The sequence below is a fragment of the Bufo bufo genome, chromosome 6, assembly GCF_905171765.1.
Source record: "Bufo bufo chromosome 6, aBufBuf1.1, whole genome shotgun sequence".
NCBI classification, from domain to species: Eukaryota; Metazoa; Chordata; class Amphibia; order Anura; family Bufonidae; genus Bufo; species Bufo bufo.
Window position 1 is genome coordinate 422,253,595 of NC_053394.1, and position 12,885 is coordinate 422,266,479.

The following is a 12,885-nucleotide window of genomic DNA, read 5'->3' on the forward strand; positions in this document are numbered from 1 at the left end:
ACCAATATGACTGCTATAACCCTTTCTATGCAGTTTTACGCCAAATCTATCAGCATAACATCCCTCACCACCTATGAAAGACGGGCGGCAGTCCTCTGTTAGGACCTTGTCTTGGCGGGCGGCAACAACAACCCTAGAGGAGATAATGCCGCAATATCCTAAAAAGATCCTATGACTTGTTCCTCAGAATTCAGGCCACAGGATGAAGAGACTGGTTAATGTTTGGTGAGGACAGACGTAAACCTCACTTACAATAGTCACTACCACCCTCATTCTGTAGAGCGACTAATTATGCTTCTTAAAGGGGCTGTCCACTTTCCTAGTATATTGGAAGGTGGTATCTCACTGGTGGCTATGGGCAATGGTTACACTGCAGGGACAAATTCTCCTCATGACATCCCAGGAAATTGCTCTGTAACCTAATATTTAAAGCACAGGTTAAATAGCAATTCCATAAGTGTTATTTGCCTCTATTTGCTGTGGGAGTAGTGCCGATGCCCAGACGGAACCAATCAGATCCACTCTTTCATCTCTCAACCTGCGTTAGCAAAATAAGAGCTGGAATTTGATTGGTTGCTGGGGCAGCTGCTCTGCTTTACATAGGCATTCGTTTTTAGGGGTGGGTCTGACTAGAAATTTACGTGAAATATGATTTTCCTTCTACGCCATGTCTTCTCAGATCTCGCCATGCCCATGAGCGGTTCAGATAAAAAAAATAATAATCAGGCACTGGAGAATCGCTATAGGTTTCACTGTCCCAAAGGAGGTTAAACTACAGCTCCCAGCATGCCTTTCGGCTTTCCTCCACAGCCACCTGTGTCAATAGAGCCCTGAGCCTCACGGGAAATGTAGTCCTAGGCTAATCGCGTAGTAAAGCTGCCTCGCTGCATGCAGGGGTTAAACTACATCTCCCAGCATGCCTTTCGGCTTTCCTCCACAGCCACCTGTGTCAATAGAGCCCTGAGCCTCACGGGAAATGTAGTCCTAGGCTAATCGCGTAGTAAAGCTGCCTCGCTGCATGCAGGGGTTAAAACTACATCTCCCAGCATGCCTCTCAAATTTCCTCCACACCCACCAGTGACAATAGCGCCCGGAGCATCACGGAAAATGTAGTCCCGGGCTAATCGTGTACACGCTGCATAACGGGAGATCCATTGCAGTTTTCCATATGGCTCTGCGACAGCCGCCTAGGGTTCAAACTCCAAAGAGTGACTTCTTATGAGGGGAGTGAGAGCAGCTGTGACTCTGGGGCTGCGCTGCTGGGTATTGTATTACTTTTCTATATACTTTATGTATACATGTGGTTGCTTTGCAAATGTTTCCTTTCCACAGGACTGAACCCCTTAAGGACCCTGGGATTTTTCATTTTTCGCTCCCCCACCTTCCCATAGCCCTGACTTTTTTATTTTTCCATTCACATAGATTTATGAGGGCTTATTTTTTGCGGGACAAGTTGTACTATCTAATGGCACCATTTACGGTTGCATGCCATGTAGTAGGGAGCGGGAAAAAAATTCCAAATGGGGTAGAATTGGGTAAAAACGAAATTCTAATAAAGGTTTTTATTTTTTACACAGTACACTAGGCGGTAAAATTGACCTGTTATCTTCATTCCCCAGGTCAGTACGGTTCCAACGATACCACACTTCTATAATTTTTCTTGCGTTTTAATACTGAAAAATATTTAAAACCTTTGAGGAAAAAGTTTTTTTTTTTTCATAACCATATTCTGACCCCTATAACTTTTTTGTAGCTATGTGTACAGGGCTCATTTTCGCACGCGGCCATGCCCATGATGTTTATTTTTTTTTTATTGGTTAGATATTTTTATTTTAAGGAAAGGGGGGTGATTTGAACTTTTATTTTTTTTTATATTTGTAAAAACTTTTTTTTACCTTGGGTGACAATAACTGGCAATAATTCGAACAGCAGAAACCCCGCGGCTAAGGCGCCCGCTGCATGTGCGAGCGGGCGCCATGTTTAGGGATCGGACCCTTGACGTACAGCTACGTCATGGGTCCTTGAAGGACGCGTTTAGACATGGCCACAGGCAGCGACTTTTTGCGCTTCGGGTCCATAGAAGCTAATGACGCTTTAGGGGAATATAGAGAAATCCCCCCCCCCCCCCCGAAACGCATCGTGTCTGTGTCTTGAAACGCGACAAACCATCTATCAGAGAATATTCTCCCATAATGCATCGTATTCCATTAGCGCGGCATCACCAGGTGCCGGATTATCCGATATTCTGGCTAATTTACATATTTTACAGGTTGGAGGAAGGTCCAGTCTCCATCGCTATAAAGGCCTCGCCTGTGAAACGCCCCCTTTTTGGCTCCTGTCGGGCCCCAGTTTTCGTTTCATGTATTCAAGGAGCAGGAGCGGCGCAGAAATGGATGTAGCGGCGGTGGACCTGCGCAGCGACACCGTCACCAAGCCCTGTGCGGAGATGAGGAGGGCCATGGCTGAGGCGGAGGTCGGAGATGACGTCTATGGGGAAGACCCCACTGTGAATGGTGAGTACAAGCCGGGTGATGGTATTAAAGGGGCATTCCGGCCAGAAGAAATTATCAGTTATTGTCATGTGCTGGATCGGCCAGGGTCGATTCTGCATGGAATGGCGGTCTAGCGTGCAGGTGGGCCAACCCCTTTTAGGAAAAATGCCCCCCAAACCTGCATGTGAAAATGCAGTGGGAGACCCTTTTGGCTGGAGTGGCCCTTTTAAATGCAAACGAGCTCATGCATATGTATATGTGTCCGCACAGAGATCCAGCGGTACGCGGCGCAGCTCTTTGGCACAGAGGACGCCCTCTTTGTGACCAGCGGCACCATGGGAAATCTGATCTCAGGTAAGTGGCCCATCTTCTCAAGGAACCGTATAAACCTCCATTGCAAAAGTATTGCCCCCCCCCCCCTCAAGAAAAACGTCAGTGCACGCAAAGGGGGATTAAATAAAAAGTGCAGGTTCTAACGCTTTGCGTTTTAGTTCTTTGCCATTATCAAAATCTCTGCTTGCTGTCAGTGAATGCTGTCGCTGCACCCAGAGGCTGGAAACCCATCCTGTCCATTTGAGACAGTCACATGGCTGATGGCAGTGTATCACAGCTCTCCCTTGCACGTGGGTTTTTCTGCTGCAGCCAGCAAGCAGAGATCTTGCAAATTTTTTTATTTTTTATTTTGTTCAAAAGTTGCCGGACTTTCCTTCGTGCAATTATTAAAGGAGTCGTCCAGACTTCTCATTGCGCAACTAACAGTGAACTGAAGAATACCAGGGCTGCGTAGATAAAGCTGTATATTCCCGTGGTATAGGTTGCAGGAGGGTTCAGAAGTTGTATGAAGGTGCAGTACACTGGTTTACGCTCATGTCTCTCTCCGTAGTCATGGTTCACTGCCGAGTCAGAGGATCTGAGGTCCTGGTTGGAGATGAATCTCATATGGTCTTCTATGAGCAAGGCAGTGTAGCGCAGGTAAGTCGTCACAGTCTTGTTTTCTACCCAGTATTGTGTTATGCTGCCATCCGGTGGCTGCAGCTTGTAACAGCACAGGTTATATACAATGCCTGCACAAGCTGTATCCAGCAGAGTTTGACGTCGGATTCATGGAGCAGTCCTGGTCCTGCACACACAGCTTAATGTACTTCAACTGCATTCCTTCAAGGGCTCGTCCACTCTTTGATTCTGTGGAGGAGGCATGTACAATGCCTTGAAAAAGTATTCATACTGGAAAGAGTGGCGTGCATTTGTATTTAGCTGCCCTTAGTCTAAACTTTGTAGGACCACCTTTCATTGCAATTACAGCTGCAAGTCTTTTGGGGGAAGTCTCTACCAGCCTTGCACATGTAAAAGGGTTAACATTTTAGCCCATTCTTCTGTAACGCCCCAGCGTGGCATTACCACTCCTACGCCCTGCTTCTATCTGTGTGTGTGCTAATATCATGTCATCTTGTGTATTTATTTCAGGTCCACTACACTGTGTATTCCTAATAATGTTTGCAACTGTTATATTCAAATGGAATGTGCCTGGTTCACCAGCAGGTGGCAGCAAACATGGCAGAGCTACAGTTAGGTAAGAATGGAGCTTTCCATTCCACGGTAACCCCCTCTCTGTGGTGGAGTGGGCGAGTCTCGCTTCCTGCAGGAAGGGTGGGTACCAGTTCTAGTCAGTCTAGCTTACCCCCTGCCAAGGGAGGGTGTGCTGGGCACGTCACTGCTGGACGTGCTCAAGCCAAGCCAGCCAGAGCACCCTCAGCTCTGCTGGACATGGAGGCCAAAGCTTGAAGCCTCAGGAGCCAGGAGGAGGGTTCCCTGGCCAAACTTAGAGTCAGACTACCAAGTGTTGTGCAGTATAAAGAAGAAACAAAATCATACAGTCAGCTTATCAGCACAGCAGAGCCAGAGAGCAACAGATGTACGAGAGATGAGTTTGCCTGCCAGAGTTTTAATGCTAAAGCCTGCTGGGACCAAGATAAAGTTGGAAGATTGTGTCTGATAAAAGTTTACCAAAGTAAAGCTGTTTTTCAACTGCATCTTAAGGTCTGGACTCAAGTTATTCTTTTATCCCTCAATTATTCCCCCTATTAGTCTGCCTCGGAGCCAATGCCTGGGGTCCAGCCATATCCAGGTAGGAGCACCGTGACACTCACATCTCATATAAAGGGACATTTTAGGCAACCCTATACCACTCGGCCATCCCTACACCTAGGGTACTCTGGTTTTCCAATAGAGCCTCAGGGGGGCGGCCCGCTGCACTTCTTTGCAGAAGAGCTTGCGCTCAGTGTGATCGGATGGAGAGCATCCGTGAACAGCAATATTAAAGCCTTGCCAAAGATTATCAATGGCATTTATGTCTGGACTGTGACTGGGCCAGTCTAACACATGAAGACGCTTTGATCTAAACCATTCCATTGTAGCTCTGGCTGGATTTTTAGGGTTGTGAAACCTCCGCTCCAGTCCCAAGTCTTTTGCATTCTCTGCCAGGTTTTCCTTTTATTTGGCTCCATCCATCTTCCCATCAACTCTGTCCAGCTTCCCTGTCCCTGGTGAAGAAAAGCCTCCCACAGCATGATGCTGCCACCACCATATTTCACAGAAGGTATGGTGTGTTCAGGGTCATGTGCAGTGTTAGTTTTCCTCCACACAAAGCATTTTGTATTAAGGCCAAAAAGTTCAACTTTGACCTCATCTGACCGGAGCACCTTCTTCCACATGTTTGCTATGACCCCTACAAGGCTTGTGGCAAACTGTAAATGGGACTTCTTATGGCTTGCTTTCAATAATGGCTTTTTTCTTGCCACTCTTCCATAAAGGCTAGCTTTGTGGAGTACACGACTAATAGTTGTCCTGAGGACAGATTCTCCCACCTGAGCTGTGAATCTCTGCAGCTCCTCCAGAGTGACCATGGGCCTCTTGGCTGCTTTTCTAGTTAGTGCTCTCCATGCCTGGGCTGTCAGTTTAGGTGGACGGCCATGTCTTGGTAGGTTTGCAGTTGTGTCATACTCCTTCCTTTTTCAGATGATGGATTGAACAATGCTCCATGAGATGTTCAGATCTTGGGATTTTATTTTTTTTTTTTACCTAACCCTGCTTTACATTTCTCCACAACTTTATCCCTGACCTGCCTGGTGTGTTCCTTGGTTTTCATGATGCTGTTTGATCACCTATGAGGCCTTCACAGAACAGCTGTAGGTATACTGAGAATAATTTACAGAGGTGGACTCGATTTACTAATTAAGTGACTTTTCAATGCATTTTGTCACTCTGGATTTTTTTTTTTAGGGGTATTGGAGTACAAGGGGCTGAATAAAAATGCACGCCACACTTTTCAGATTTTTATTTATTACAATTTTTTTTAAAACCATGTATCATTTTCTTTTCACTTCACACATGCTTACTATTTTGTGTTGGCAAAAAGGAAAGTCATGCTGTGTCCTCTCAGGCCCTGATATAACATAGGGTACATACTGTATATTACCTGGACTCAGGGCCGGGCCGACACAGAGGCTGGGGAGGCTCCAGCCTCAGGGCGCAGCCTGGGGTGGGCGGAAAAACCAACTTTTTTTTTTTTTTTTTTTTTTTTTTTATCACTTACTTGCTGCCGGGCGCCCTCCCCTCCCCTCCCGGCCCCCGGCAGCGTGCCCTGTCTATCCCTGCAGAGCTAAACATATGGGGATCCCTCAGCTCCGCGCCCCCCCTCCCAGTATACCAGACATAGGGGCTCTGCAGCTCAGTGTAGATGCGAGATCCTTCTAAGCTACAGGACCTTTGATGTCATGACCATGTGACCAGTCATGTGGGTGGGAGGAGCCAGGCTGTGGACTGGTAGCGCCTTTATGATCCTCATCTGCTCCTGACTTTGGCTTGAACTGTTGAACATATGAGGTTAGCACCCTAGCACTTACAATTCCGGGTACTTAGGGGTTAATGCAGGGATGATGTGTATGGCCTCATTCACACATTGCAGATTTAGTCAAATCTGCAAACAAGATGTACAGCGAGCTTGTAGCAGAGCTGTGTGTGTCTGCCTACCCAGAGCAGCTGTCTGTGGGGTGCATTTAGCAGAGCTGAGGGTGCTTCATGTGTATAATGCAGCAAAGATAGGTGTATAGTGTGAATCCAGAACAGTAGTGTGTGTGGTGTATGTAGCAGAGCTGTGTGTGTCTGCCTACCCAGAGCAGCTGTGTGTGGGGTGCATGTAGCAGAGCTGAGGGTGCTTCATGTGTATAATGCAGCAAAGATAGGTGTATAGTGTGAATCCAGAACAGTAGTGTGTGTGGTGTATGTAGCAGAGCTGTGTGTGTCTGCCTACCCAGAGCAGCTGTCTGTGGGGTGCATTTAGCAGAGCTGAGGGTGCTTCATGTGTATAATGCAGCAACGATAGGTGTATAGTGTGAATCCAGGACAGTAGTGTGTGTGGTGTATGTAGCAGAGCTGTGTGTGTCTGCCTACCCAGAGCAGCTGTGTGTGGGGTGCATGTAGCAGAGCTGAGGGTGCTTCATGTGTATAATGCAGCAAAGATAGGTGTATAGTGTGAATCCAGCACAGTAGTGTGTGTGGTGTATGTAGCAGAGCTGTATGAGACAGAGGAATGTATAATGTGCACAGCGGAGCTGTGTATGTAAAATGTGCAACACAGTGATATATAATGTGCCACCCAGAGCTGTGTGTGTGTGCGCATGTAGCAGAGCTGTGTATGTAAAATGTGCAAAAACCCTGATGCTCTCAAAAAGAGCAAGCAATATAAAACATTGTAGTTTGATACCTTTTACCCCTGATTTCTTTAGGTGTTAGAGCAATCAAATGGAGGGGGAGAAATGTGACATGGGTGAGGATGGGGTTACATGATGGGCCGGAGACAATGTCTGTAGTCTGTCTGTGCCATGGACGGGGAGAAATATGACATGGAGGGCTGATGGCTGACATGGGGGTCTGATCTGAGGCATTGGGGCTGTGCCTGTGAGCTGGGGTCTGATGGCTGGTCTGACCTGAGGTGGAATGAAAAATATTGTTTCCTATTATCCTCCTTTAAAACCAAACCTAGGTGCGTCTTATGGGACGAACCTACATTTTGGCGCACCCCCCCCCCCTTCCCCCAGGTGAGGGGGAGGGGGGGTCGGGGGCGCCAAAATGTAGGTTCGCTTGTGTTGGTAAAAAACCTTGCACAGGCCCAAGGGGGGGGGGGGGGGGCGCACTTGGGCAGCTCAGCCTCTGTTGGTGGTGGACCTTGTCCCAGCCCTGCCTGGACTGGTTCTTTAAAGATAACATGTGTTACTGCACTGTGTGAACATGCTGTAAAACAAATTTGTGTTGCGCCACGTTTCACGCAGGTTGCGGGAGTGCTCCCTCGTGCTGTACGGACCTTGAAAGACGGTCGTCTAGATCTGAAGGATATGGAGAGCAAAATCCAGCACAGCTACCCAGATGTGCACTATGCTCAGACGCGTCTCATATGCCTGGAGAACAGCCACAACCGCATGGGGGGCCGTGTGCTACCCCTGTCCTACATGAAGGAGGTGGGTGGGACGTACCCCTTTTTGTTTTTATATGTGTAGTATCCTGCCTGAGACGCTCAATGTCATGATTCCTACACAGGTGCGGGAACTTGCAGACCGCTACAGATTGAAGATCCACATGGACGGGGCGCGACTTTTCAATGCTGCGGAAGCGCTGGGCGTGGAGCCAGCAGAGATCGTCCGATTCTGTGACTCCGTCACAATGTGTCTATCCAAAGTATGGAGTTCATAGGAAAAGCTAAATCTTGTTTAGTAGTTATAAGGACTCGGGGGCTATGTGGAGGTCTTTTGTTTTGGTTGCAGGGACTTGGGGCGCCAGTAGGTTCGTTAATTGGGGGAAAAGCAGAGTTTATCGCCGAGGCGCGACGGGCAAAGAAGATGCTCGGAGGAGGGATGCGTCAGGCTGGAGTGCTTGCTGCAGCTGGACTGGTGGCATTGAAACGTGCGAAAGAGAACGTGAAGTTAGACCAGCAGAATGCCAAGATGTTTGCCAAAGGTAAGTGGCTACAGGAACGTACATAGGAGGTGTCCTACACTAAATTCAGCAAGCAGGGGCTGTGCAGGTCTGTGAAGCTCGGGTGACTGACACTGGAGGTGGTGTCATGCAAGCATGTGGCCCTCTCCATCCACTGCTTTGGGAGTTATGAAAAACGGAGCATCTCATCAGGTTGGACAGAGGCAGGCAGTCACAGAGATGAGACCCACATCTATCAGACATTCCATCTATGAATGGGATAGGTCATCATTACCATATCAGCAGGGGACCATGTCCCGGCACCACTGCCGATCACTGGAGCTTTCCAAGCACAGCACCGTACATCGTATAGTGACCCAGTTTGGTATTGCAGCTCAGCCCTATTCACTTCAATAGGGCACATGGCCTAAGAGGCTGCCGCACTCACAGCTGATTGGCAGTGGTCCTGGGTGTTAGGCCATCAATATCAAATTGGTGGGGGTCCATCTAGAGGATAGGTCATCAATATATATTCCCTTAAAATGCCATAAGGTGGTAGCAAACCTTTAAAGGGGTTGTCTTGGTTCAGAGCTTAACCTGGACATACCCATATTTTCACCCAGGCAGCCCCAACTAAGATGATCATCATAGCAGTTCATCCTCCGATGCTCTCCTTTGCCCTGCTCTAAATTGCGCAGGGCAAAGGCATTTTCAGGAGATCCGGTGACGTACTGGGCTCTCCATAGGGCTGCCAGGGAGAGGCTTCCACCCCGCAGTTAGCTTGTTGACGTCACCGGCACTGATGGGCGGGCTTTAGCGCTGCCCTAGCCTGTAAAATGGCTAGGGCAGCACTAAAGTCTGCCCATCAGAGCCAGTGACATCACCAAACACACTGCTTGGCGGAAGCCTCCGCCTCGCAGTGTTATTGTAAATAAAAGAGCCCTTGCCCTGCGCGATCCGATCCTGCATAAAATGCTCCAATGCTAACATCAGGGGGCTGCCTGGGTGAAATTCTGGGTAGGTCCGGGTTCAGCTCTGAACCCGGACAAACCCTTTAAAGATAGTAATAGTCCTTTACCAGGATTGAATGTAGGACCAATCCAGACTCCTGATTCATCATTTCTGGCCCAAAATTTCCCATTTATAAGATTAGCAAAACATGGCTGCTTTCTCCCTAAACCAGTGCTCCCCCCCCCCCCCCCCTCTCCACAGGTTACATCAGATCTATTAAAGTAAATGGGTCTGAGCTGCAATACCATACACAACCTATGACCAGATGTGGCACTGTTGCTGGAAAACCCCTTCAAAGACCCCACTCTTGTGTAACCCTCTGTCCCCTTCCCTTCCAGCGGTACAGGAGCTGGCCTGCCCCATCTGCACCACGGACCCCGCGGTAGTGGACAGTAACATGGTGCTGCTCACAGTCACAGCGCCCCTGTCTGGTCAGGATCTGTGTGATCAGCTGAGTGCAGGCGACCAGCAGGCCGGCGTGGTGGTGAAAGCGCTCGCCTTCTCCCCCGAGATCGTGCGGCTCGTCTGGCATCGGGACGTCTCCACAGAGGACACCCTGCGGGCGCTGGAGAAGCTCAAGTGGGTGCTGGAAAAATACAACACGGAGGCACCCAAGGGTTAATCACAGGACACTTGTGGATTTTTGCATTCCTAGGTCATCATGGCTTTTATGCGGAGAATGCAGGTGAATGTATAATAAAGGAAGGTGCACAGCAGAGGTGAATATGTAACCGGCTCCTGTGCTTCACTGGTGGGAGCGCAAACCACACCAAGAACTATGTACAGACTGCGGTCTGCAAACAGCAAGTACTGAGAGACTACAAATCCCAGCAGACTAGTCATCATGGCATGCTGGAACATGAGGGTTAGGGTACTTTCACACTAGCGCTTTTCTTTTCCGGCACCGACTTCCGTCATAGGGGCTCAATACCGGAAAAGAACTGATCCGTTTTATCCCCATGTATTCTGCATGGAGAGAAATCTGTTCAGGATGTCTTCAATTCAGTCACTGAACAGCATGCTGCGGTATTATCTCAGTCCAAAATTCCGGATCGGGCATTAATTTACATTGAAATGTATTAGTGCCGGATCCGGCATTAAAAATACTGCAATGCTGTAAAAAGATATAATGGATCAGTTTCTCCGGATGAAACCCAGAGACTGATCCGTTCTTGCAATGCATTTGTAAGACGTATCCGCATCAGGATCCGTCTACAAATGCTGTCCGTTTGCATGAAGATTGCCGGATCCAGCAGGCAGTTCGGGCGACTGAACCGCTTGCCGGATCACTCTGCCGCAAGTGTGAAAGTAGCCTTAGAAGTCTTTCACACAAGCGTGACGGATTAAGTCCGGATGCGTTCAGTGAAACTTGCACCATTTTTCAAGCAAGTTCAATCAGTTTTGTCTGCCATGGCGTTCAGTTTTTTGCACGCTGGTGCAATGTGTTTTGATGCGTTTTTCACACGCGTGATAAAAAAATAAAATAAAAGGGTTTACAAACATCTCTTAGCAACTATCAGTTAAAAACGCATCCGCACATGCTTCCGGATGCAATGCGTTTTTCACTGAAGCCCTATTCACTTGTATGAGGCCAGGGCTGCATGAAAAACACCGAATATAGAACACGCTGCGTTTTTCACGCAAAGCAGAACTGATACGTGAGAAAAACCGCTCATGTACACAGACCCATTGATTTCAGTGTGGGTGCTATATGTTCACATCACGCATTGCACCTGCGCAGAAACTCGCTCGTGTGAAAGACGGTAATTCTGTTTCCTCATGGTCACGACAGCACCACCAGAGAGATGGACTCCTCCCCCAGGGACAGGAAACCTACAGCACAAAAGGAAGCACTTCCTTCCCCTTCATCAGTGAATTACAGAGATCTAGGAAGCCTTCCAGTTAGTTAACATCTAAAAAATGCATACAACTTAAACAACCAAGAATCAGCTATCAAAAATTATAATAATTTTTTTTTTCACCACACCCCGTGAACACCACTTGTGCACAAACAAAATAGAAGGGTGGGAAGTCCCGTGGTGATGTCAAAACAGAATTACCGGCTTTCCCCCATGTCACGACAGCACTACCAGAGAGAATACCAGAGAAGAAATTTAGGGTGGGACCACCGCCTGAACACTTTACGGCCAAAAGTTAAGGAAGAAAGGGAACCCACGTCCAGACTATAGTGACGGAAAAAAGTGTGTGGAGACGACCAGGTAGCTGCCCTGCAAATCTGGTCAATGGAGGCCCCTTTCCTTTCCGCCCAGGAAGCTGCCACCGCCCGAGTGGAATGGGCCATCAGATTATCCGGAGGAGACAAACCTGCAGAGACATAAGCCATAGAAATGCCCTGCCTGATCCATCTAGAGATGGTGTCTCCTCTTACTTTGTCCCCTTTATTTGGCCCTGACACCTGAATAAAGAGTCAGACTTCCTGAAGTTCTTAGTCCTGTCTATGTATTCCAGAACACATCTACGTACAGTCGTGGCCAAAAGTTTTGAGAATGACACAAATATTAGTTTTCACAAAGTTTGCTGCTAAACTGCTTTTAGATCTTTGTTTCAGTTGTTTCTGTGATGTAGTGAAATATAATTACACGCACTTCATACTTTTCAAAGGCTTTTATCGACAATTACATGACATTTATGCAAAGAGTCAGTATTTGCAGTGTTGGCCCTTCTTTTTCAGGACCTCTGCAATTCGACTGGGCATGCTCTCAATCAACTTCTGGGCCAATTCCTGACTGATAGCAACCCATTCTTTCATAATCACTTCTTGGAGTTTGTCAGAATTAGTGGGTTTTTGTTTGTCCACCCGCCTCTTCAGGATTGACCACAAGTTCTCAATGGGTTTAAGATCTGGGGAGTTTCCAGGCCATGGACCCAAAATGTCAACGTTTTGGTCCCTGAGCCACTTAGTTATCACTTTTGCCTTATGGCACGGTGCTCCATCGTGCTGGAAAATGCATGGTTCTTCACCAAACTATTGTTGGAAGAAGTTGCTGTTGGAGGGTGTTTTGGTACCATTCTTTATTCATTGCTGTGTTTTTGGGCAAAATTGTGAGTGAGCCCACTCCCTTGGATGAGAAGCAACCCCACACATGAATGGTCTCAGGATGCTTTACTGTTGGCATGACACAGGACTGATGGTAGCGCTCACCTTTTCTTCTCCAGACAAGCCTTTTTCCAGATGCCCCAAACAATCGGAAAGAGGCTTCATCGGAGAATATCACTTTGCCCCAGTCCTCAGCAGTCCATTCACCATACTTTCTGCAGAAGATCAATCTGTCCCTGATGTTTTTTTTGGAGAGAAGTGGCTTCTTTGCTGCCCTTCTTGACACCAGGCCATCTTCCAAAAGTCTTCGCCTCACTGTGTGTGCAGATGCGCTCACACCTGCCTGCTGCCATTCCT

At 47.9% G+C, this 12,885-nt stretch overlaps 1 protein-coding gene across 1 annotated transcript; it reads left to right on the forward strand.

The window, feature by feature from the left end:
• The first annotated feature begins 1,132 nt into the window (after positions 1–1,132).
• LOC121004979 (probable low-specificity L-threonine aldolase 2) lies at positions 1,133–10,195 on the forward strand. Its single transcript, XM_040437457.1, has 8 exons — positions 1,133–1,263; positions 2,270–2,513; positions 2,763–2,846; positions 3,376–3,464; positions 7,820–8,005; positions 8,085–8,222; positions 8,309–8,501; positions 9,809–10,195. Exons 1-8 carry the CDS (start codon positions 1,219–1,221, stop codon positions 10,090–10,092), a joined length of 1,263 nt encoding a protein of 420 aa, XP_040293391.1. The 5' UTR covers positions 1,133–1,218; the 3' UTR covers positions 10,093–10,195.
• The last annotated feature ends 2,690 nt before the right edge of the window (positions 10,196–12,885 follow it).

Bases quoted from the DNA above. Each gene is read 5' to 3' on its own strand.
- LOC121004979 (XM_040437457.1), top strand. From the start codon at position 1,219: ATGAGGGGAGTGAGAGCAGCTGTGACTCTGGGGCTGCGCTGCTGG. The intron at 3,465-7,819 runs GTAAGTCGTCAC...CGTTTCACGCAG, and splicing joins AGCAAGGCAGTGTAGCGCAG to GTTGCGGGAGTGCTCCCTCG. The intron at 8,006-8,084 runs GTGGGTGGGACG...ATTCCTACACAG, and splicing joins CCCTGTCCTACATGAAGGAG to GTGCGGGAACTTGCAGACCG.